At 47.1% G+C, this 24,965-nt stretch overlaps 3 protein-coding genes across 3 annotated transcripts; 1 reads left to right on the forward strand and 2 right to left on the reverse strand.

Annotated features, from left to right (window-relative positions):
• Window positions 1–1,667: 1,667 nt before the first annotated feature.
• Window positions 1,668–3,074, reverse strand: LOC150049352 (tripartite motif-containing protein 75-like). The gene has a single exon (XM_090353722.1). It carries the CDS (start codon window positions 3,072–3,074, stop codon window positions 1,668–1,670), a length of 1,407 nt encoding a protein of 468 aa, XP_090209848.1.
• A 138-nt stretch (window positions 3,075–3,212) lies between these two features.
• On the reverse strand, window positions 3,213–13,989 carry LOC150049353 (tripartite motif-containing protein 75-like). The gene is made up of 5 exons (XM_090353723.1): window positions 12,639–13,989; window positions 8,589–8,726; window positions 6,596–6,716; window positions 6,308–6,366; window positions 3,213–3,319 (listed from the first exon to the last, which is right to left on the reverse strand). Exons 1-5 carry the CDS (start codon window positions 13,987–13,989, stop codon window positions 3,213–3,215), a joined length of 1,776 nt encoding a protein of 591 aa, XP_090209849.1.
• Window positions 13,990–21,584: 7,595 nt separating this feature from the next.
• LOC150049354 (tripartite motif-containing protein 60-like) lies at window positions 21,585–23,046 on the forward strand. The gene has a single exon (XM_090353786.1). The coding sequence runs from the start codon at window positions 21,585–21,587 to the stop codon at window positions 22,995–22,997; it is 1,413 nt and encodes a 470-aa protein (XP_090209912.1). The 3' UTR covers window positions 22,998–23,046.
• The last annotated feature ends 1,919 nt before the right edge of the window (window positions 23,047–24,965 follow it).

Consider the following 24,965-nt stretch of genomic DNA (forward strand, 5'->3'; position numbering starts at 1 on the left):
AAAGCCTGGATTCTTTCTCAGCACTGGTGAAGCCACCAGTGCTATGTGGCATGAGAGGCTTAAGTTTCCATAAGCATACATTTCACTTAACACTTAGCTGAGAGCTGACTGCGCACCAGAGAGGATTCTATATGCTGGAATCCAGACAGAAAAGGCTCCTGTTTAACCGTGGGGAGGTGAGTGGAAAATACTAGTAAATTTGGTTATTCTACAAATCCGTACACTAATACAAGGGGAAAAAAATCCCACTGGTAGTGCTTTTAATCCCAGCACTCCTGAGCCTGAGCTGGAGCAGTGGGTGGTGAGTCACTCCTTCCCCATGGAATCCTCCACCATGGGCTCTTGACAATGCCTGGCCCACGCTGGGTCCTTTCCATTTCTGAGCCAGTACTGTCCTGCTCACTCCACAAGACTCCATTGCAACTTCAGTGGAGACAAACTCACCCCACCTAGGCTTCCCCCAGTGTTCACGTTTTCCCTCTTGTTAACTTCTGAATTGAGGGGACAGTTCTCAGGTCATCGCTCAAGCCCGTAGTCCTGGCCACTCAAGAAGCTCAATTCCAGAAGAAAGTTTTTACACCATAGGAAAACAGCGTGGTGAGAAAAGTCTGTGAGACTCATCTCCAGTGAGCCAGCCAAAAGCCAGCAGTGGAACTGTGGCAAGTGGTTGAGTGCCAGCCTTGGGCAAAAAAGTTAAAAGGACAGCTCAGGGTTAAAGCCTTAGTTCCAAAACACACACACACACACACACACACACACACACACACACACACGACGCCAGCCTTGGGCAAAAAAGTTAAAAGGACAGCTCAGGGTTAAAGCCTTAGTTCCAAAACACACACACACACACACACACACACACACACACACACACACACACACACACACACACACACACACACACACACACACACACACACACACACACACACACACACACACACACACACACACACACACACACACACACACACACACACACACACACACACACACACACGACGCCAGGTAGGTGGTGCATACCCATGACCCCGTGGAGAGACTCTAGTCTCCGGGTTATTTGCATGATAGAGGCCACAGTGACTTCAGTGTGGCTCAGTGGTGGAACACTTGCAGATGACCCTGGGTTTGGAATAATTATTAGATTTCTGCAGTTTCTCAAAGAGCATCTAAATCATTTCAAAGTGAACAGAAATACATCCAAGAGTTAAAATTCCACAAACCACCATAGCAACAATTTTAATAATGAGAAATGGGTAACAAGGATAAAGACATTTGATAATATGTAGCCAAAGTTTCAAGTGATCAAACTTAAGTAGATGGAAAATATTTACAATATATTTTTTTATTATTTATAATTTGAGTTAACTGAAACCAAAATAACACTTAGGAAGCCATGCCATATTGTCTCCCATCTGTAATCTTGGCTACTCAGGAAGCTGAGATCTGAGGACTGCAGTTCAAAGCCAGCCAGGGTAGGAAAGTTGGAAGTTGCCAAGACTCTTATCTCCAATTAATCACCAAATAGAAAAAAAAAAGCCAGAAGTAAAAGCTGTGGCTCAGGTTATAGGGCACCCACCAGCCATGAACAACAACAAAAAAAAAGGGGGGGTGGGGGGAGACCCAGGCTTTTGAATTCAAGCCCCAGTTATCTGGAGAGCTAGCTGTCAGTGCGGGCTGCCTGCTGCTGTGGTGATGCTGAGAGGGTCTGAAGTAGGTCCCATGTAGAAATAGGGCTTCAGAGGTTCTGTGAAAGTCTCCCTAAAAGTGCAGAGGTGAGATTTCTCAGGCATGTTATAGAAGGAGAGCTCCCCCAGCTCGTAGTCCAGGAAAATGCCAATGCACCTGGCCATCACATCTGGCAGAGCTTTGGAAAAGGCTCCTGGAGCCTCATAGCCGTCATCTTGCAGTAGCAATCTCCAGCATCCTTGAGGGCAGGATGTCCGCTTAGCTTTTGGGGAGATAGAGGCTTTGCAGACTCCAATACCCCACTCAGCCTTGTCCCCTACTTGAACCTCCCAGAAATGCCTCCCAGATGCAATCTCCAGAACCCCTAGAACCACAGTGTTGGCTTTAAACCTTTTTGGAGAATTAGAAATTTCTTGTTTCTTCTTTGAAAAGGTCACACGTTTTTTATCCTTGGAGACAACCAAATTCGGATGAGCTGTCTCAGGGTCTAGAATTATGTTCACCGTAAATTTCCTTATAAGCTTTTGCAGGGCAGAATACTGGGGAGAAAAAGTGCAGACATGTGGCCTCAGATGACGTAAAATGATGAACGGGCTAATCTCACGGTAGAAGTCCTTGTAGAAATGTTTCACTTTTGTTAGAAATTCCACTTCCGGCAGCATCATCTGCTCTTCCCCCTGGCGCAGCAGACTTCTGAGTTTTGAACCATGGTTTGTAAATTCCTTGATGTTTGCTTGGAGTTCCTGCTCTATATCCTTTTCCTCTTCTTCCAACCTAGACAGAGCTGCCTTCTGCTCCTGCTCTAAATACCGCTTCAGGTGTTCACATTCGGAGGCGAATTGCTTCCTCTGGTTTTCCAGGATCTCTTTGAGCTCCAGATGCTTTTTGTTTTGGGTCTGTAATAGTTTCCGGGCCTGGTCCAACTGCATCTTCAGGGGCTGGATGAAGGCCAAGAGCTTCTCCCGGTGATGAGAGGCGGCCTTGGCGATGGGCCTCACCCTGTGGCGACTGTGGTTGGGGGGTCGCACGCACACAGCACACAGCAGCTCCAAATCCTTCTCACAGAACAGGGTGAAGGCCTGGTTGTGTTTTTCACACATGGGGTTCTCCTCCAGCCTCTTCCTCTTGCTGCTGCCCCCGTGGAGCTGCTGGGCGATTTTGATCATCTTCCCCAACTGGACATTGCTTCTGTAGTGCCCCTCCTCGTTCTGGTGGCGGCACACAGGGCAGGGAAACATCTCCTGCAGATTCTCCCAGGACTGCTGGATGCAGGCACGACAGAAGTTGTGTCCACATTCAATGGTGACGGGGTCTTTCAGGTCTTCCAGACAGATGGGACACTTGGATTCTGCCTGAAATTTGGCCAAGGCTGCTGTCACCGCCATTGGGACAGAGAGTGAAGGTTGCCTTTGGACGGGTTACTTCACAAGTCTGGCTCTCAGTTCTCTCTCTGCCCTGCAGATCTCCCTGTCTCAGACAGGCAGGGTGTCACCGCAGTCCTGGTTTCCAACAATGGTGACACCCTAAGAAGTCTTTCTGAAGTCTTCAGACTCTTCAATTTCAGCTGCCACGAAGAGTCTCGTCTGTGCGCCAGCAGCAGTCGATCGCAGCTCTTCCAGCCTGGCACTTGCTGTGGTTGAGAAATTTTCTTAGAAGAGCTCATGGTTAAAACCCACCGGCCATTATCTCACCACTTACACATTTCCTGCCGTCCCTAAAATGTGTGTCAGTGGGTTGGAACTGGGGCTTCAACTTAGAACCAAGGTGCTACCTCCTTTAGCTTGTGCTCGAGGCCGCTTTACATCCTGTGACTGGACCCTAAATGCACTTCCAATGTCACAGAAAAAAGGAGGTGAGGAGAATAACAGAAGAGCTGAGATTGATTGGAATATATTGAAACCTATGTGGAAATGTAATAATGAAATGCCCTGATTGTGGTTTGAGCCAGCCCAGGTAAATAAATCTGAAAGTCTTACCTCTAGTTAAAGTTGAAGTATGGCTCCAATGGTAAAGAATCAGTCTTGAGCAAAAAAGCCAAGTGAGAACCTAGTACCAACACACACACAAAAAGCAAAGAATGAAAGAAGGAAGGAAGGAAAGAAATTCCCCTCCGTATAACATAAGCTTAAAAAGCTTATTGCAGTGTAATCCTAGCTATTCAGGAGGTTGAGATCTGAGTATTGCGGTTCAAAGCCAGACAGGGCACTCTTTCTCCAATTAACCACTAGAAAATCAGAACTGGTGTTGTGGCTCAAGGGGTAGGGCTGTAGCCTTGAGCTGTAGGGACAGCGCCCAAGCCTAGAGTTCAAGCCTCACAACCGACCAAAAAAAAAAAAAAAAGACTTCTGATGGGTGGAAATGCACATCTAAGAAATTCGCTTTGTGTTTTGCATTTTTGCTTCTCTATAGATGCACCATGAAGTCCTATTTCTAAGTAGATCTCCAGAATGCATAACACTGCAATCTCAGCCCTCAAGAAGCTGACTGGCCTGCATGACTGAGACTCTCTCAAAAAGCCGAAAATGAATGAACAAAAAACCCCAGAAGGGCTGAAAAGGTGGTAGAGAGCTTACCTAACATGCATGAAACCTTGGGTTCCATTCCTCAGTACCACATAAACAGTAAAAGCCAGAAATGGCGCTGTGGTGGTTCAAGTGAGAGTGCTAGCCTTGCCTAGGCCCTCAGCACAGACATCTTAGGCAAGGCAGACTAAATGGATTGCAAGGTTGGCAAATCAAGTGTGTTCACAGAAGAGTCACTTCACTTACTGTGGCACAGAGCTGCAGGTGAGGAGTACGTGGCATGCACAAAGAAGTGAGCTTCTCTCCAATGCTGCAAAAAAAAGGGGAGAGAAAGAAGAGTTAAAAGAAGAAAAAACAATAAAGGGATCAATAAAAAAAGAAAACATTGATTTTCTTTCCTCTGCTAATAGTACTGGGTCAGAACTCAGGGAGTGGGGTGGGGGGTCCTTTACTCTTTGCTCAAGGCTGGTACTTTGCACTTGAGCCACTTCTGGCTTGATTGTGAATTGTAGATTACATTATCACAGACTTTTCAGTGAAGACTGGCTTTGAACTTCAACCCTCAGATTTCAGTACTGTGACTCAAAATGATAGAGCTCAGGGACAGTACCAGGCCCAGAGTCCAAGCCCATAACTGACCAAAACCAAAAAAATTACTCTCCAGTCTGGCTTTGCCTTCACCTCCCTAGTGTTATTTAGGGATTGTGCCACTGTGTCTGAATTAGTTATTATTTAATCTCCTTCTGGGGCAACACTTCCAAAGCAAGCAATAATATTAACAAACCAGGCTGGCCATGATGGCTCTCACCTGTAATCCTAGCTACTCAGGAGGAGATCTGAGAATCAAGGTTCAAAGATTCTCATCCCCAATTAACTACTAGAAAATGGGAAGTGGAGCTTGGTTCTAGGGTAGGGTGGTAGCCTTGAGCTGAAGAGCTCAGGGACAGCAGCTGAGTTCAAGCCCCAGGACTTACAGAAGATAAAAACAATGTATGTGGCCCCACACCAGAGACTCCAGCCTACAGTCCTAGCTACTTAGAAGGCTGAGATCTAATCATATCTAATCACAGGGGTTTGAAACAAGCCTGGGGCTGTCAAATCTGCAACTAACTAGCACAAAGCAGAAGATGTGGGGACCAGAGTGTGGCTTAGTGGTAAAGCGCCTGCCTTGAATGCACAAAGCTCTGGGCTTGATTCTTCAATACCAAATACACAGAAAAAGCTGGAAGCGATGCTGTGGCTCAAATGGTAGAGTGCTAGCCCTGAGCAAAAGAAGCTCAGGAACAGAACTCAGGACCAGAGTTCAAGCCCCAGAACTTCCCCACCCCCCCAAAAAAAAGGGAGGGAGGAAGAGGGAGCAGCTTGGCACCCATGGCTCATGCCTGTAATCCCAGCTACTCAGAGGTCGAGATCACAGTTCAAAGCCAGCCTGGGCACAAAGTCCATAAAGCCAGAAAACTGGCAGTGGCACTGTGGCTGAAAGTAGTAAAGCACTAGCCTTGAACTGAAGAATTAAGGGACAGCTCCTAGGCCCAGAGTTCAAGCCCCAAGACTGACCAAGGGGGAAAAAAAAAAGTGAGTTTTAAAAAAAAGCCTGGTTCAAGCACACACAAAGCTCAATGCTTTCATAAGCGGGGTCATCTAGACATAGGAGTCACCTCGAGGTAGCTCCTAGCGTCTGGGGCTCCGTCGGCCCTCTGTGTGTTAGCGGAGTAAGCTGACTCATCATTCACAGCCCAATCCTCAACAGCTAACATAGCTTGATGCACGTGGCTGACACCTGTAAATTGTAGCTACTCAGGAGCTGAGGTTTGGGGCCAGCTCAAACAGAGATGTCTTTGGTGACTCTTCTCTCCAACGAACCAGCAGGATTCAAGCTCAAGTGAAGCTTCAGCCAGAGGTGAAAGCCAAGTTCTGGCTGGAGACTCGAGTCCCCCCCACCCCCACCAGCAAAAAAAAAAAAAAAAAAAGGAAAAGATCGGGAGGCATTGTATGCATCAATTGCTGTGCTGGCAGGCAGCTCCTTTGTGTAACTACTTAAAGATAATTTAAAAGACAAAAGAAGTTCAGACAGGCTGCACTAGTGCCCCAGCCACCTCCAAACACGAACCACCCTTCGCTTTCCACATCCCGGAGGCCGGCAAACCTGCACCACCTGGAAAATCCAGGAGCCCACAACCAGAGGAGCAGGACTTAAATCCCCCAGCCAGTTTGATAGCCATAGCCTTTGACAGGTACGACGCTCCCCCTCAGCCTAGACCCCCGAGGCAGGGGGAACCCCAACGGCAGCCCCCACATTACCCAGCCCACCCCCACTTACCTGAGCAGGCCGCCCAGGATGGCTCACCGTCGCCAAAACGCCTCACTCTAAGCTCTGAACTCACCTTTGTGGGTTAAATGGGTTGGGCTGAGGGCCCCAGCCTAGGTGGGCGGGGCCTCCGGGCAGTGGGCGGGGCGGGACAGAGAGCCGCTCCAGGCCTGGGTCTTTTATTCCATCTTCATTGGCTGGTGGAGTCTTAACTACCCTTAGCCTAAAGACTTAGGTGTCAATGTAAGAATTTGGGGCGGTGGCTCAGGCCTGTAATCCTAGCTACTCAGGAGGCTGAGATCTGGGGATCCCGGTTCAAAGCCAGCCCTGTCATTGAAGAGACTCTTATCTCTATTTAACCACTAGAAAACCGGAAGTGGGGCTGTGGCTCCACTTTTGGGGTGCTGGGAATATGGCTTAGTGGTAGAGCGCATGCATGAAGCTCTGGGTTCCACTCCTTGGTACCGCTTACAGAGAAAAAGCTAGCAGTGATGCTGTGGTAGAGTGCTAGCCTTGAGCGAATGAAGCTCAGGAACAGTGCTCCAGCACAAGCACAAAATAAAAAATAAATGTGTGTGCTGATCCAGGAGCTTGAATTCAGGTCCTGGCATCTGTCACTTACATTTTTCACTCCAGGCTCGGGTTCTACGACCTGAGCTTTTTGCTGATTAGCGGGAGCTAAGAGTCTCACAGACTCTCCTTGCCCAGGCTAGCTTCCAACCACGATTCTAAGATCTCAGTGTTCTGAGTGATCCACAAGGACCCAGGTTGTCTTTGTGTGTGGAGGGGGGGGGGAGGGATGAGGGGCGGATGGTCATGGGGTTTGAACTCAAGGGTCTGGGCTCTGTCCTGAGCTCTTGTGCAAGGCTAGCCCTGTACTACATTGAAGCCACAGCTCCACTTCCGGGTTCTCAGTAGCTAAAAGGAGACAAGGGGTAGAGCGCTAGCCTTGAACTAAAGCATAGGAACAGTGCCCAGGCCCTGAGTTTAAGCCCCAGGCCTGGCCATAAAGAAAAAAGAAAAAAAATAAATCTTCTGGACTAGGATCCTCAGACTCTAGAGTAGCTGAGATTACAAGCAGAATCAGTTGCTTTTTTTTTTTTTTTTTGGTCTGACCTAGATCTTGAACTCTGGGCCTGGCCACTGTCCCTGAGCTCTTCAGCTCAAGGTGACCACCCTACCTCTTGAGCCACAGCACTACTTCCGGTTTTCTGGTGCTTACTTGGAGATAAGAGTCTCTTGGACATTTTTGTGCTATGGCTGGCTTTAAACCTCAGTCCTCAGATCTCAGCCTCCTGAGTAGCTAGGATTATAGGTGAGCCACCCACCTTGCCCACTTTTGCTTTTTTGCTTTTTAATCCACTGGGTAGAGGCTAAATAATTAGCAAAATAATTAGCTTTCCTTAGAGATGCAAATTAGACTCCAGCCCTCCAGGACTTACAGCCCTGGGCTAATTACTAAGGTATTGGTAATTAGTATTTCACCTTTCTTTCTTTCTTTATTTTTGGCCAGACTTGGGGTTTGAACTCAGGGCCTGGGCACTTTCAGCTTAAGGCTAGCACTTTGCCACTTGAGCAACAGCGCCACTTACAGCTTTTTTCTGTGTATATGGTATCATGGAATTGAACCCTGGGCTTCAGGGGTTACAAGCATGCTAGGCGAACACTCTAGGCTATGCTCCCAGCCTGTCATTAATATTTCTGTGTACCACTACGGCTTGAGGCTTACAGTGCCCCCCCAAATGTTGTAGAGATGATATACAACTGTACTCAGTTCTTTTTAAACCAGGTCACCCCTCACTCTCCCAGTTTTTCCCTTTCACCCACACACGGGACAGACAGTTCATTTTCCACTAGTGCTGCGCCACTGTTAGGTTTGTTCATCCTTTGTTCCACCTTTCCTGTGTTTCCCCTTACCCTCCAAATACTTTAGCTTCTACCGAATTTGTTCCCAGGAACTCATCAGTTCCTTTTAAGTGTGGGGGCCCCTCCCCTGTGACTCCCCTGGCAGATGGCAAGTCCTCAGTACCACTAAGGTCACCCTGCCAAGTCAGAGTCTGTGATCTCACCGTGTCCTTCCTCTGTAGAACACCAGTGGGTCACCCTCATGACAGCGCTGAGGCGCAGAGAGGGAACTGAGAGGCAGTCCCAGACACCCTTGAAGAGTGGAGCGTGCCAGGACTTCAGCTGAGGGACTTGCTGGTGCACTGATAAAGGAATGAGATAGGTCAAGAGATTGCTTTGGAAGCAGGAGTGTGGCCTAGTGGTAGAGTGCTCGTGGAGCACACGTGAAGCCACCAGAATATGGCATCAACCTGCTGTTTAGACAGGTGGCTCTCGCCTTCAAATCCTAGCTGCTCAGGAGGCTGAGATCTGAGGATTGAGATTCAAAGCCAGCCCGGGGTCTAAAGACCTTGAGACTCTTGACTCCAATTAACCACCAGAAAACCGGAAGTGGTGCTGTGGCTCAAGGGGTAGGATGCTAGCCTTGAGCTGAAGAGCTCAGGGACAGCGCCTGGGCCCACAGTTCAAGTCCCAGGACTGACAAAAAAGGCAGCTGGGGCTCAAGGCATAGGGTGGTAACCTTGAGCTGAACTGCTCAGGGACAGCGCCCAGGCGGAGTTCAAGCCCTAGGACAGACCAAAAGGGGGAAAAAAAAAGCAGCTGACTATTGTTTGTAATCTCAGCTACATTAGAGTCTGAGGATCCTAGTCCAGAAGACTTTATTTTTCTTTTTTCCTTTTTGGCCAGGCTTGGGCTTAAACTCAGGGCCTGGGCCCTGTTCCTATGCTTTTGTTCAAGGCTAGCCCTCTACCACTTGAGCCACAGTTCCACTCTGGCCTTTTCTGTTTATGTAGTATTGAGGAATGGAACCCAGAGCTTCATGCATACTAGGCAAGCACTCTACCACAAAGATAAAAGCCCTGGTTTGAATACTCAGTACCACATAAACAGAAAAGGCCAGAAGTGACACTGTGGCTCAAGTGATAGAGTGTTAGCCTGGAGCACAGAGAGGCTGAGGGATAGAGCACAGGCCCTAAATGGAAGCCCCAGGCCCTGAGTTTAAGGCCTAGGCATGGCAAAAAACAAACAAAAAACAACCTAGACACCCATGGCTCACACCTCTAATCCCAACTACTCAGGATGCTGATCTGAGAATCCTGGTTCAAAGCCAGCCCTGGCAGGAAACTGTGAAACTTTCATCTCCAACTAATCTGCAAATAGCCAGTAGTTTGTGGCTCAAGTGGTATCAAAAAAAACCTCAGGGACAGGACTTAAGCCTAGAATTCAAGCCCAAGGGATAGCACAAAAAAAAAAAAAAAGGCAATTTTAGAACTATAGCAAAAAGATTCTTGAAAGGTTCCAATGAAAACAGGCTGAAGGGGCTGGGAGTTTGGCCTAGTGGTAGAGTGCTTGCCTAGCATGCATGAAGATCCGGGTTCGATTCCTTGGTACCACATACATAGAAAAAAGCCAGAAGTGGTGCTAAGGCTCAAGTGGTAGAGTTCTAGCCTTGAGAAAGTCCAAGAACAGTGCTCAGGCCCTGAGCTCAAGCCCAGGACTGGCAAAAAAAAAAAAAAAGAAAACAGGCTGAAGTGTCTTTAAATTAGAGTGAGTCAAGCCAGGTGTCCTGGATCTCGCCTGTAATCCTAACTACGCAGGAGTCTCAGATCTGATCATTACCTGTCAGGAAAGTCTATGAGACTTTTATCTCCAAGTAATTACCCAACAGCCCAAGTGAAGCTATTACTTAAGTGATAGAGCAGTTAAATTCAAGCAAAAAAAAAAAAAGAAAAGAAAAAGAAAAAGCTCTCAACACCAGGCACAGTGGCTCATGCCTGTAATCCTAGCTACTCAGAAGGCTGAGACCTGAGGATCAAGGTTCAAAGAACCTGTGACTCTTATCTCCAATTAACCTCTACAAAATGGGAAGTGGGGCTTGGCTCCTGGGTAGGGCGGGAGCCTTGAGCTGAAAAGCTCAGGGACAGTGACCAGGCCTAGGGGTAGGGAAAGTGCCAAGGGGTAGGTCCAGAGCTCAGGGACAGTCCCTAGGCTGAGTTCAAGCCAATAACCCTCAAAAACTAACAAACAAAAAACCTTCCAGGGCCGGGAGTTTGGCCTGGAGGTAGAGTGCTTGCCTAGCATGCTAGAAGACACGGGTTCAATCCCTTGGTACCACATACATAGAAAAAGCTGGAAGTGGTGTTGTGGCTCAAGTGGTAGAGCTCTAGCCTTGAGAAAGCCCAAGGATGGTGCTCAGGCCATGAATTCAAGTCCCATAACTGGCAAAAATAAATAAACAAAAAGAAGAAAAAAAGCTGGAGGTGGTGCTGTGGTTCAAGTGGTAGAACTCTAGTTAAGGAGCATACTTAGGCCCTGAGTTAAAACCGCAGGACTGGCCAAAAAAAAAAAAAAATAGCTTCCAGCATCCAGGCTCTAAGTCTTAGGACTGACACAAGAAAAGTTTATAGCCAGGCGTGGTGGCTCACACCTGTGATCCTAGCTACCCAGGAGGCTGAGATCCGAGGGTCATGGTTCAAAGCCAGTCCAGTCACTAAACAGCCTGTGAGACTGTTATCTCCAGTTATTCACCAGAAAAGTGGAAGTGGTGCTGTGGCTCCAGAGGTAGGGCAGTGGCCTTGAACTGAAGAGCTAGGGATAGTGCCTAGGCCCAAAGTTCAAGTTCCACTACCGAAAAGAAAAGACAAATATGTGTATGTACAATGTTAAACCCTCTTGTCTCCTATCCCAGGAAAAATCTGTTAAGAAAATAATTAGAATCTGAGGAATGTAACTTAACCCCTCTATACATTATCCCTACAATAAAAAAAAAGAAAAAGAAAATAGACAGGAAGTGGCTATGGCCTAATAGTGGTAGAGCCCTAGCCTTGAGTAAAAAAAAAAGCTCAGGGATAGCACCCAAATGTGTCCAAACCTGAAGACCCATACACCCCCCCCCCCCAGGCTGGCACAGTTACAAGTCAGCCGGTGGGGCCAGGAGTGCTTACCTAGCATGTATGAAGACCCAGGTTAGATTACTCGGTGCCACATACATAGAAAAAAACCAGAAGTGGTGCTCTGGCTCAAGTGGTAGAACCCTAGCCTTGAGAAAGCCCAAGGAGAGTGCCTGGACCATGAGTTCAAGCTCCATGTCTGCCCCCCCCCAAAAAAAAGGATGAAATGAATGTAATAAAATACAAAGTCTTCAAAACATAGTACGTTAAAAATATTTATTTAAGCAATAGATATTATAAGACAGTTGTTATATGTAATCAGTATTGTACATTATCATATATTCAATATAGGTGTTAATATATAAATACATGTATTAGATAACCATGATAAAGTCACCAAAGGGAAGAAATTAACCTTTGTCTAAGTAAGCATTTTGAGTTTCCAATTTTTTTGTGGGGGGGTGGTGGTGGGTCATGGGACTTGAACTCCGACTGGGCGATGTCCCTAAGCTCTTCAGCTCAAGGCTACTGCCCTACCCTTGAGCAAAGCCTACTTCCTGTTTTCTAGAGGTTAATTGGAGATAAGAGTCTCAGGTCCTTTTGTGCCCGGGAGCTGACTTTGAACCTGGATCCTTAGGTCTCAGCCTTCTGAGTAGTTTAGGATTACAGGCATGAGCCTCCGGGCCTGGCTAAGTTTCCAAATTTTAAACAAAATTTCTGTTTCAGGTTATATATTGTACTTGGTATAACCTTACCTACTCAAGTTGGAATATGGGGATTCAAACTCAAAACCAGCAGAGGCAGAAAAGTTTGTGAGACTCCAATTAAGCACTGGGCCCAGCGCTAGTGGCATACACTTGTAACCCTAGCTGTTCAGGAAGCGGAGATCTGAGGATCACAATTCAGTTTGAAGCTAGCCTGAGCTTCATGAGTTATCTCCCATTAATCACTCAAAAACTGTGGCTCAAAGTAGTAAGCGCTAAAAGAGTTCAGGAATAGCTCTTGGTCAGGCCCCATGACCAACAACAACAGAAAAGGAGTAAAAAAAAAAAAAAAAAGTAGAACTATGGCTCAAGATGTACAACATTCCTACACATTTTACAATATTAATTATTCAGTCTTTTTCTGAACAGAGAGTAAGAGGTTTTAAATCAAACCCAATACCGAAAAAAGGTTTCAATGCTTCGGAAAACTCATCCATGAAAGTGTGGATGTGAGTGTTGTCACTTGAATTGTAAAAGGAAACCTCACCTAACTCATAATCCAGATAAATGCCAACCCTTTTGGGCTGTTCTGTCAGGGCAAGATTGACAAGAACAGCATTTCGAGCCACATACTTATAATTGAAAAGCTGAATAGCCCAGCATTTGTTCAGTCCTGAGGTTGGCCACTTTCTGTCCTGGCAAAGGTAGTCTTTACAAACCCCTACGGTCCACGCATCCTTGTCCCCCACTTGAACTTCCCAGTAATGGCGACCGGAAGTGAATCTGGCATCCCCTAGGATGGTTGGATAATCCATAACCTGCATAGGACACAGATGCAAGGATGGTACTCTCTGGACAAACTTCACACTCCTCTTGTCTGTGGACACATATACATTCGGATGTGCTGTTTGGGGATCCAGAGTGAATTCCACTTGAAATTTCTTTCTAATCTTCTGCAGCGCTGTAAACGGCAAAGGAATAGTACAACTTTCTTTCTTAAACCTGACTGAAGGGAAGTCTGGGGGCTTCAGGCTTTCATACTTGTGCACCATCTTCTTCATGTGTGTCAGTAATTTCACTTCTGCCATCTTGCTTTTCTTCTCCATCTCTATGAGGAGATCTTCAACACAGTCCCGGTAGCTTTCAAGGTCCATGGTGATTCTATCTACCTGCTCCCGAACCATTTGCTGTTCTTTCTGTAACTTGGACAGGAATGCCTCTTGCTTCTTCGCCACAACAGTTTTTGAGCAATAAAATTCAAAGGTTAATTTCTGTCTCTTTTCTTCAAGATTATTTCCCAGGAACACCCGTTCCTTGTACTGGGCAACTAGTTCCTTCTGACCATGAGACACTTGGCTATTCAGAGAGGCAATGCAACTTTGGAACTTTAGCCTGTGGTCAGTGGCGGCCACTGGGACCGGCCTCACAAGATGGCCTTTGTGGTCAGGGTGCTGAATGCACTGGTCACAGAGCAGCTCCAGGTCCTCCTCACAGAAATGGAGAAGGTCCTGCTGGTGCTTCTCACAAGAGTGTGTCTCTTCCAGTGTCTTCTCCTCGCTTTGACTCAACAGGAGCTGCTGGGAGATTTCAATCATCTTTTCCAACTGGTGGTTGCTCCAGAAATAACCCGCCATACATGGGTGACGACAGACTGGGCAGGAAAGCATCTCCATCTGTGTCCAGGTCTGCCGGATGCAAGAACGGCAGAAGTTGTGTCCACAGTCAATGGTGACTGGGTCTCTCAGTTCTTCCAGACAGATAGAACACTTGCATTCCATCTGAAACTTGGCCAAGATTGCTTGAACATCCATTAGGCTGGGAATGAAGGTCTCTACAGTGAGGGTTTAGGGTCTCCCAAGCATAGCCTTGATTTATGTTCTCTCTCCCAAAGCTCCTGCCCTCAGCGACAGCAGTTGGTGACTGGGTTGGTTCTAAAACTAGCCTCCAAAAGCACACATTTCCAGGGCAGTCAATGAGGCTTACTGGTCCCCACCCAGTGAATGGACACCGGTTAATTAATGTCTCCTTGTTTCTGTGAATAAGAAAACATGCATTCATGAAAAATTGTTACTCACTTGGGTGTTGGTAGCTGGAATCCTAGTGTATCAGGAGGCTGAGATCTAAGGATCTTGGCTCAAAACTAGGCTGAACAGGAAGCTCCATGAAATTCCTCTGTCCAGTTAGTTATGGCTCAAGTGGGAAAGCAGTAGCTTTGAGTAATAAAACAGCTTCTCAAGAGATACTTGACAAACGAGATTACATCAAACTAAAAAGTTTCTGCACAGCAAAGGACCTAGTGACTAAACTAGAAAGACAGCCAACAAGCCGAGAGCTGGTGGCTCAGGCCTGTAATCCTAGCTACTTAGGAGGCTAAGATCTGGAGGATCGAGGTTCAAAGCCAGCTGGGACTTTTGTGCCCATGAGACTCTTATCTCCAAGGAACTGCCAGAAAACCAGAAGTGGAACTGTAGCTCAAGCCTTAGCCATAGCCTTGAGCTGAAGAACTCAGGGAAGTGTCCAGGCCCAGAGTTCAAGACCCACAACACACACACACACACACACACACACACACACACACACACACACACACACACAAACAGCCAACTGGAGATCTTTACCAGCAACATATCTAACAAAAGCTTAATATCCTAAATATATCAGGAGCCCTACAAACTAACTCCTCCCAAAGCTAATATACCAGTTGCTAATGGGCAAGGGAGATAAGGAGAGACTCCTCAGAAGAGGTAAGAATGGCAAAGAAACACATCCCTCATGGCATAAAGGAAATACAAGTCAAAACAACTCTAAGCCGGCACCGGTGGCTCACACCTGTCTGTAATCCTAGCTACTCAGGAGGCTGAGATCTGAGGATCATGATCCAAAGCCAGCCTGGGCACAGAAGGACCTGAGATTCTTCTTCTTCTTTTTTTTTTTTACATGAGAAAGTTCTTTATTTCCCAAACTCTTTTTAACTTCAGCACACAAAATAGAAACTCGTGTCTCAGCTATAGGTAAGAAGACAGGATGAGGCAGTAGAAAGTTCATTAAATTGTCATTTTTGAATTTCTCCTCAGTAAAAGGCTGGCTGTCTGGAAATGGAATTAAGGGGACCTGAGATTCTTATCTCCAATTAACCTCTAGAAAACGGGAAGTGGGGTTTGACTTAAGGGTAGGTAGTAGCCAAGTTCAAGCCCCATGACCCACACACATGCACACAAAAATAACCAACTCTGAGACTCCATCTCCCCCTCCCCCCTACTCCACCCAAGATAGTCCATGAGATACTTCAACCATCAGAAAACCAAAAAGTGGCGCTGTGGCAACTCAAGTGGTACAGTGCTAGCCTTGACCACGAAGAGGCTCTGGGATAGTGCCCAGGCCATAATTTCAAGCCCCACCACTGGCAGGAAAAGAAAAAATTTTTTTTTAATTTAGCTATAGTTAGTGCAACCTTCTGCTGGGCAGAAGTTGCGCCCTTCTGCTTACCTGGAGCAGGAGTGCAGGGGAGCAGGGTATCCTAGCAGTGATTTCCAAGCCAACCTTGCACAGACTAGGTGCTGGGCCAGGGCTCAAATACGCTCTGGTGAGAGGGCGGGGGTCTAAAACCCCACCCAAACTGGGGCAGTGGCCTGGCTAGAGGCCAGGAGAGAGGTGGTTGGCTGGAGAAAATGCCCGAGTTCTCATTGGGTCACACTTATTGTGCATAAGCAGGATATTGAGGCTTTTGTAAATCTTGATGAATCCTTTTAAGGTTATAATCCTCTCTTTTCATCTTTTCAGCCTAGCAAAATTAGGGGCTGAGGTTAATTTTATCCCGACCTCACTCAGAACTTGTTCTTTGTGTGGGTTTTTTTTCTTTTTGTTGTTGTTGTTGTTGTTTTGTTTTTGCCAGTCCTGGGGCTTGAACTCGGGGCCTTAGTGCTGTCCTTGGGCTTTCTAAAGATTAGAGCTCCAACACTTTAGCCACAGCATCACTTCTGGCTTTTTCTATATATGTGGTATCCGAGGAGTTGAACCCAGGTCTTCATGCATGCTAGGCAAACACTCTCACCACTGGGCCAAACTCCCAGCCCTGGCATAGTTCTTCTTATAGAATCATTTTCCAGCCCTGGGCAGTTGGCCTGCCCATGCCTCACGAAGGAAGGGCATTGAGGGATCAGGTCACCGAGGGCAGTTTCACACCCTGTTCTGGGCCTGGAAAAGACACCATCCACCCAATGGCTGCCTGGTCAGGACAGCTTTACTGGGAGAAGATCCCAGTGCCTGGAAGATGGTGCTCTTGCCCTCTGGCATTTGCTGATTGTTCTTCAGTTATTATACCCAGGGTTGGGGCTGCAGCCATTATAATCCACGCATCTTGGTCCTTGAAAGGCTTTAACATACTGTTGGCTACCGACTGCTCAGTACCACCCTAGGGGCGCCTTCTCTGGAAAGCATTCTTTGAGCTGTGAAATTCTGGCATGTGATATATTTGTTAAACGATAGTTTGTGTGGCCCGATGCCCACAATGACACTTATAATTCCAGCTACTCAAGAGGCTGATAGGGCCAGGAGTTTGGCCTAGTGGTAGCGTGCTTGCCTAACATGCACGAAGACCCAAGTTTGATTCCTCCTTACCACATACATAGAAAAGCTGGAAGTGGTGATGTGGCTCAAGTGGTAGAGCACTAGCCCTGAGAAAGCTCAAAACAGTGCTCAGGCCCGAGTTCAAGCCCCAGGACTGGCAAAACAAAAACAAAAGAACATAAAATTAACAAAATGCCAGCCTGAAGGCATGGCTCAAATGGTAGCACTCCAGGTGTGTACAGCAAAGTAAGAGTGTGCGCGTGCACACACACACACACACACACACACACACACACACACACACACTGAGCTCAGCCAGATGGGAGGCCCTGAGTCAAGCAGAAAGAAAAGAGAGAAAAGAGGGAGGAAGGAAGGGGGAAGAAAGGAAGGAAGGAACTCAAAATTCAGAATTCAAATGCTCTGTCCTGGGGAGGGGGTGAAGCAGGTAGCTCAGTAGAACACTCAACTGAAAAAAGATAAAAGCAGGGCTGGGAATGTGGCTTAGTGGTAGCGTGCTTGCCTAGCATGCGCATAGCCCTGAGTTCGATTCTTCAGTACTACACACAAAGAAAAATCTGGAAGTGGAGCTGTGGCTCAAGTGGTAAAGTGCTGAGATCTGAGGATTGAGATTCCAAGCTAGCCTGGGCACTAAAGAACTTGAGACTCTTATCTCCAATGAATCACTAGAAAAACAGAAATGAGGCAGAGGCCCTGGGATAGGGTGGTAATCTGGAGATGAAGAGATTAGAGACAAAAAAACGCTCAGGCCCAGAGTTCAAGCCCTATCAAACACACACACACACACACACACACACTTGTCCCAGACTTGGGACTTGACCTTAGGGCTGGGCCACTGTTCCTGCTCTCCCTTTGCTCAAGGCTAGGGCTCTACCACAGCACCACATCTGGCTTTTTTCTGTTTATGTGGTACTGAGGAACAGAACCCAGCGCCCAGGGCTTCATCATGCTAGGCAAGTACTTTAACCACTAAGTCACCTTCCCATTCAAGGGAGGGGTTAGTTTCTTGAGGTCCTTTCATGTTTTGGATAGGCCTTTATCAGATGTATTAGTGGTAAAGATCTCCCAGTCTTTCTTTCTTTCTTTCTTTCTTTCTTTCTTTCTTTCTTTCTTTCTTTCTTTCTTTCTTTCTTTCTCTTTCTTTCTTTCTTTCTTTCTTTCTTTCTTTCTTTCTTTCTTTCTTTCTTTCTTTCTTTCTTTCTTTCTCTCCTCCCCCCCTCCCCTTGCTTGCTTGCTTTTTTGCCAGTCCTGGGCTTCAAATTAGGTTCCTGGGCACTGTCCCTGAGATTCTTTTGCTCAAGGCTAGCCCCACTTTCAGCTTTTTTTGGAAGATTTTATTGTTGGTGGTTGTGGGCCTTGATCTGAGCGTCTGAGGGCCTGGGCACTATTCCCAGAGTTATTTTTGCTCAAGGGTAGCATCTACCACTTTGAGCCACTCTCAGTTTTTGAGTAGTTAATTGGAGATAAGAGTCTCTAGTGGTCTTTTCTGCCAGGGCTGGCTTCCAGTGGAGATCTTCAGATATCAACCTCCTAAATAGCTAGGATGAGAGCTACAAGGGCCCTGCAGACTATATTTTTTACCCCAGAGTTAGCTGATAAAATCCACCCAAAGAGTGGCTTCTGAAGGAGACCTGGGTAAGTCTCTATTGGTTGGGTGCAACCAACTTTACATGAGTGGATAAGCCAGTCCACCTCCCAGACTACAATACCCAGCCTCCTCCCTGATGTCTCCTGCCCAGAGGGTGGATAAGACTCTTACCTCTCCCTTTCTGGGAATTTCAAACTTGTTTTTTTGCATTTCAAAGAGCTAATCAATCATTTAGCATTTCAACTATATCGGCTCTGGATTCTACTCTTTCTCTCCAGAGCACCTAGATCTGGGCTTTGGTCCTATTGGAGTTCTCCATTTTATTGCCTTTGACAGCTGGACAAGCTCAGCTACTCTGAGGGCGAGATCTGAGGACCCTAGTTCTAAAGTCATTTGGAAGAAAATTCCATGAGACTCCTATCCCCAATTAACCAGTTAGCAGCTGGATGAGGAGCTGTAGTTTAAGTGGAAGTGCCCTAGTCTTGAGCACAAAAGCTTAGGGACAACACTTAAGACCCCTGAGTTCAAATTCCAGGACCAGGGCCAAACGGGGAAGGACAGACATAGAAACAGAACCTTTCCAGCCAATCTGCAATTAGTTTGACTTATCTTACTTTGACTCTCAAAAGTTAATCATAGGGATTAAAAAAAAAAGATAAAAATAAAAACAGCAGGAATGAGAGAGCCTGCTTAAGGAGGGAGAATTTCCAACTGGAGTCTTAGTCTTTGGTGGGGGGAAGGGGTAGACAATGAGTGGGGGACACAGATCCAGATGCATTATGCTCATCAACTGACATGTCGCCCTGAAATACCTTTGTGCAACTATTTAAAAACAACAAATGAAACATATATACAAATTCATGCAGAAAAACGCGAATACCGCACGCATTTTTTTTTTCCTTTGTCGGTCTTGGGACTTGAACTCTGGGCCTGGGTGCTGCCTCTGAGCTCTTCAGCTCCAGACTAGTGCTCTACCCTCGTGTTACAGCGCCACTTCCGGTTTTCTAGTGGTTAATTGGAGATAAGAGTCTCCCGGTCGTTAGTGCCCAAGCTGGCTTTAAGCCGCGATCCTCAGATCTCAGCCTCCTGAGTAGCTAGGACTGCAGGCGCGAGCCACCGCGCTGGGTCTGCGACTTCTCTATAGCGACCTCCGGCGCCCAGGCATACTGGGCATGCGCCAGCAGAGACTCCGCCCACGCCGGAGCGCCTGTCAATCACGGCGGCAGCCGGACTCGTGCGACTCTAGGCACACGCGCGCTCGGGAGGCAGCTAGCTCCCAGATCCCCGGTACTGTCGAGGCGTTGCACAGTCCGCACCCTGGGCTGGGCCGCTGGTCTACCTGCACCAGGTAAGCCGGGAGGACTGCGGGGAGGACCTGGAGGTGGGGCAGAATTAAGCCGAGGCTTGGGTGCAGAGAGACCTCGGGTCAGCGGACTGCGCCCCCCCCCCCAAGGCTGCGCACACAGCGTCCTAGTCTGGGCGGAGGGAAGCGTCTCGACACCCCCCCCAACCCTGCCAGCACCCCCACCTCAGACTTCCAGCCGCCAGAGTCTTGAGGGAATAAACTCCCCAAAGGACAGACAGGCAGGACCCTGCCCAGCGCGGCGACGCGTGGCTGTAGTCCCGGCATTCCCGCACCGGAGCGGGAGCCAAGCCTGCGCCCCATTACGAGACCCTGTTCCCAAACAAAAAGAAGAGAGAAGTCACGAAGATGGTGGGATCTTGTTAACTGGTCCTTCTAGACCGGTCTGAGGACCAGCGGAGGGGCAGCCCGGAGGGTTGATGGCTGTGAAGGCGTGAGTCCAGTTAAGTTCATCGCCTCCACAACAGTTCGCATCTGGGCGGCGTGGAGGCCAGCCCGGGCTTCACTTATTATTCGCTGGAGTTTTCCAGCTAACTGGTTGGTGCTGGCAGTTTGTTGCTGTTGTTGTTTTTGTCGGTCCCAGGGCTTGAACTCGGCTTGTGTGCTGTCCCCGAACTCTTTAGCTCAAAGCTAGTGATCTACCACTTTGAGGCACAGCACCACTTTGGCTTTCTGGTGGTTATTTGAAGACAAAAGTCCCAACGACTTTCCTACCCAGGCTGGCTTTGAACTGTAATCCTCAGATCTCAAACTCGTGAGTAGCTAGGATTATGGGTGTAAGCCACCAGTGCCCCTTGATGTAACTTTTTCTTTTTTGCCAGTCCTGGGGTGGGCGGGGAGCTTGAACTTGAGTCACAGCACCACTTTTTTTCTATATATGTGGTACCAAGAAATTGAACCTGTGTTTTCCGTGCATGCTAGGCAAGCACTCTACCACTAGGCCAAACTCCCAGCCCCTCGTTCTGCCTTTTTTTGGTGGGGGGGTCAGTCTTGGGGCTTGAACCCTGGGCCTGGGCACTGTCCCTGAACTCTTCAGCTTAAGGCTCCACCACTTGAGCCACAGTGCCACTTCCAGTTCTCTGGTAGTCAGCTGGAGGTAAGAGTTTCACAGACTTTGAAAGGCTGGCTTTGAAAGGATCTCAGCCTCCTGAGTAGCTAGGATTATAGGCGTGAGCCACCATGCCCAGCAACAACTTTTTAAATATCAACTTAACATTTTACTAAATTTATACACAGTTAAGCTGCAAACATAAAGGCCACAGATTCTGTTCTGCTGTTTAAGAGTTCTCACTTTTAGCTGAGCTCTGTGGGTAATCCTGGCTACTTAGAAATCTGAGATCTAGGGACCAGGTACTCAGGTTCAAAGCCACCCAGTCTGCCTAGGTTTCTTTGTTCAAAGCTGGTGCTCTACAACTTGGCCACAACTCCACTTCTGGCTTTAGGGTATTATCTGGAAATAAGAGCCTTCCTGAAATGGCTTTGAACCTTGATCATCTGATCTCAGCCTCCTGAATAGCTAGGATTATGGACATGTGTTAGGGGTGCGGGGCTAATCTTAAACTTTTTTTTTTTCCCCAATAGCTTTGCTAGTGATTGGTTTCGGAATCCATTGTAATATTGTTGTTTGGAGTCTAGGATGTTGTGACACTACAGATCTTTCCTTATCCACAGGCACGAGATTTGTGAATCACTGCATTTTGAAGATGCTCATTTGGTGATATAGCTACAAGCCTTGAGTCCTTCAGGTCCTCTGAGCTAACAGTTCAAAGACTGCCAGGCCAGTGAAAGCCACTTCTCACTGGCTGTTGGGCTCCAGGAGACAGGTGTTGCCCCGGCAGCGCTGACTGGCTTTGCCTATCACTGTCTGCACCATGGAAGTTATGTCAGGACTGGCATGTTTGCAGGAGGAAAGCTGCTGTCCCATCTGTCTGGACTACTTCAAGGACCCAGTGACCATCGACTGTGGACACAACTTCTGTTATGCCTGCCTGCATATGTGCTGGAAGGATCTCAATACTGGAGACAGGGATGACTTTCCTTGCCCAGTCTGCCGATTCCACTTTGCGCGCATGCACTTCAAAAGGAACCCCCAACTCCGCAATCTGGCTGACATCGCCAAGCAACTCCAGGTCAGGAGGAGCAGACGGCAGCAGAGGCTGGAGGAACTCCCCATATGTGAAGAACACAACCAGGTCTTGACCTTCTTCTGTTTCAAGGATGCGCAGGTGCTATGTCCTGTGTGCAGTTTCTCAGCTGAACACCAATCACACTACATTTGCTCTGTGAAGAAATCTGTCCCTTACCACCGGAATATGGTGGAGGAGTTCATTAGTAACCTGCAGAGAAGTGCAGAGCGTGCTGAAAAGGTGATCCTCTTGCAAAAGGCCAGAGCTAAGGATCTAAGAGCCAAGGTGGAACTCTCCATGGATGAGATCAACTCCGAATTTGATCAAGTCAAGTTGTTTTTCCAGGATCAGCAAGAGGCTCTCCTGAAGCAGATGCGAGAGGATGAGTCCAGCATGTTAACAGAGCTGCAGAAAAATCTGGTGACACTCTCAGGCCAGGTCTCCACTTCACTCCATCTACTGAGAGATGTCAAGGACACAGAAGCAATGTCAGACCTGGAGCTACTGACAGATGTTAAGAGTATCCATGACAGGTTTCAAGCTAGAAAAAGTCCTAAACTTGTCTCGTTCAGGGTAAAGGAACATGCTTTGGTGCTCCCTCCACAGTACTCTGGTTTGGATCCAATTATTAAGAAATTCCACGTGGATGTATCTTTTGATCTCCACACTGCTCATCCCCAGCTTGTGGTTTCTGAGGACAGAAAAATGGTGTGGTATTCCCAAGGAAGAGAGAACAGCTCAAGAGAGATACATCTCTGTGCTGCTGTTCTGAGTTTAGAGAAGTTTGTTTCTGGACGCCATTACTGGGAGGTAGAGGTGGGAAACAAAGTCGGGTGGACCCTGGGTGTGTGCCAAAACCATCTTCCTAGGAACTGGAGCAATCACGCTGCAGTGCACAAGGGTTTCTGGGCACTGGGCATGTATGCAGAGGAGAGCTATGTAGCATTTGGTCCCAGGAAAATCCAGGTCATACCAAGAGTCACACCCTGTAAGGTTGGCATCTTTTTGGACTATGAATTAGGTGAGGTTTCCTTTTATAACATGATGGATAAGTCTCTTCTCTATAGTTTTAGTGGTTCATTTACCAGTACCATTTGCCCTTTTTTCTGTCCTGGAATAGAACCTGAACCTCTAAAAATTTTACCAATATCTACATGATGGAAGGCAAGTGAGGGCTAGTCTAGACAGTGAATTTCAGTCTATTAGTTATTTCTCGAACCTTTAAATTTCTTGGGGGGGGAGGTTGGGTTTTTGTTTTTGTTTTTGGTGCTAGTCCTCAGGCTTTAACTCAGGACCTGGGTACTGTACCTGAGCTTTTTTGCTCAAGGCTAGTGCTCTACCATTTGAGCCACACAGTTCCCTTTCCAGCTTTTTGGTGGTTAATTGGAGATGAGTCTCATAGGTTTTTCCTGCCCAGGCAAGCTTTGAACTGCCATCCTCAGATCTCAGCCTTCTGAGTAACCAGCTTCTGGCCTACATCTCCTCATTTTGAAGCACAAAAAAACCCGAGGTTGTTGCTAGCTGTAGTGGTAAAAATTTGTTCCTCCCAGCACTCGGAGATCCAGGCCAGCCTCTGGACCACATACCCTCACTTTTTAATTTAATGTTTTTGAGGCTTCCCAGGTCAAATTTAGAATCCAAAGTTAGGGAAGTTATGTAAGTCCTGGCTACAATAAGCTATATCCCTAGCCTAGATGCCAGCTGCTTTAGATGCTAAAATACTTCAGCTTATTACTAAATCCTGCCAATTGAATGCTTTGCTTTGAATGGGAATAGTGATCCATATCTATAATCCCAGCACTCAGGAGAAAATAGGCTAATAGGCTAACCTGAATAGCAGAGAGACCCAACTCAAAAAAAAAAAAAAAAAAAAAAAAGAGAGGGGTAGCCAGGCTTCAAGGCTCACACCTGTAATCCTAGCGACTCAAGAGGCTGAGATCTGAAGGTCAAGGTTCAAAGCAAGCCCAGACACAAAAGGACCTGGAACTCTTATCTCCAATTAACCTCTAGAAAATGGGAAGTGGGGGGGCTGGGAGTTTGGCCTAGTGGTTAAAGTGCTTGCCTAGCATGCACGAAGACCTGGGTTCGATTCCTTGGTACCACATACATAGAAAAAAGGCGGAAGTGGTGCTGAGGCTCAAGTGGTAGAGCTCTAGCCTTGAGAAAGTCCAAGGACAGTGCTCAGGCCCTGAGCTCAAGCCCAGGACTGGCAAAAAAAAAAAAAGAAAAAAGAAGAAAAAAATAAAGTCATTTATAAAGCTGCTTCTATTGTTATTTAGATACTGTTTCCCACCTGACAACCTTATCACAGGGTTTTTCTGCTTCTGTACCTTTCAAAAATATTTCAAAATTATCTGTATTTTTTGTTGTTGTTGGTTGTGGGACTTGAACTCTGGACCTGGGCATTGTCCCTAAGCTCTTCAGCTCAAGGCTTTCACCCTACCCCTTGAGCTACAGAGCCACTTCCAATCTGTATTTTTTGTATACTTGCTATTTCAATAGATAAATGAAGGTTTTAACTTTCCAAACCTTGATCCTCAGACCTCAGCCTCTTGAGTAGCTAGGATTACAGGCATGAGCTACCGCACCCGGCTTCCAAATACAATTTTTTAAAAAGCTATTAATGGGGTCATGGCCCAAGTAGTAGAGTGCTAGCCTTGAGCAGAAAAGCTCAGAGACAGTGTTTAGGCCCTGAATTTAAGCCCCAGGGCTGGGCCAGAAACAAAATATTTAGGATAGTTTTGGCAGGCACTGGTGACTCCCCTGTAATCCTAGCAAGTCTGAAGGCCAAGATCCAGAGGATTGTGATTTAAACCTAGCCTGAGCAGAAAAGTCTGTCATCAGCAAAAGGCAGAGGGCAGGGTGGGGATGTCCTATGTATTATTTTACTCAGTGGTTTGAGTTCCTGTGCTAATTCATCCTCCTGTGTACAAATGAAACCTATATCTTTGTGTATTTGAGACTGCCATGATAATTACTTAAGAATGTGCTTAAGGTTGATTGAGATATGTCATAAATGTGTAAAGATGTCACAAAGCACACGCCCCCTCGCCGCCTTGTACAAGTGATATATCTAATAAAGAGAGCTATAGCTTTGATTCTTGTCTGCCTCTGTCACATACCCCT

The sequence above is a fragment of the Megascapheus bottae genome, chromosome 20 (genome assembly GCF_031878675.1).
Source record: "Megascapheus bottae isolate mThoBot1 chromosome 20, mThoBot2.hap1, whole genome shotgun sequence".
Classification (NCBI taxonomy): domain Eukaryota; kingdom Metazoa; phylum Chordata; class Mammalia; order Rodentia; family Geomyidae; genus Megascapheus; species Megascapheus bottae.

Bases quoted from the DNA above. Each gene is read 5' to 3' on its own strand.
- LOC150049354 (XM_090353786.1), top strand. From the start codon at position 21,585: ATGGAAGTTATGTCAGGACTGGCATGTTTGCAGGAGGAAAGCTGCTGT.
- LOC150049353 (XM_090353723.1), bottom strand. From the start codon at position 13,989: ATGGATGTTCAAGCAATCTTGGCCAAGTTTCAGATGGAATGCAAGTGT. The intron at 6,717-8,588 runs GTGAGATCACAG...AGACTCCACCAG, and splicing joins TTCTACAGAGGAAGGACACG to CCAATGAAGATGGAATAAAA. The intron at 3,320-6,307 runs GTGGCTGGGGCA...TCTCAACCACAG, and splicing joins AGGGTGGTTCGTGTTTGGAG to CAAGTGCCAGGCTGGAAGAG.
- LOC150049352 (XM_090353722.1), bottom strand. From the start codon at position 3,074: ATGGCGGTGACAGCAGCCTTGGCCAAATTTCAGGCAGAATCCAAGTGT.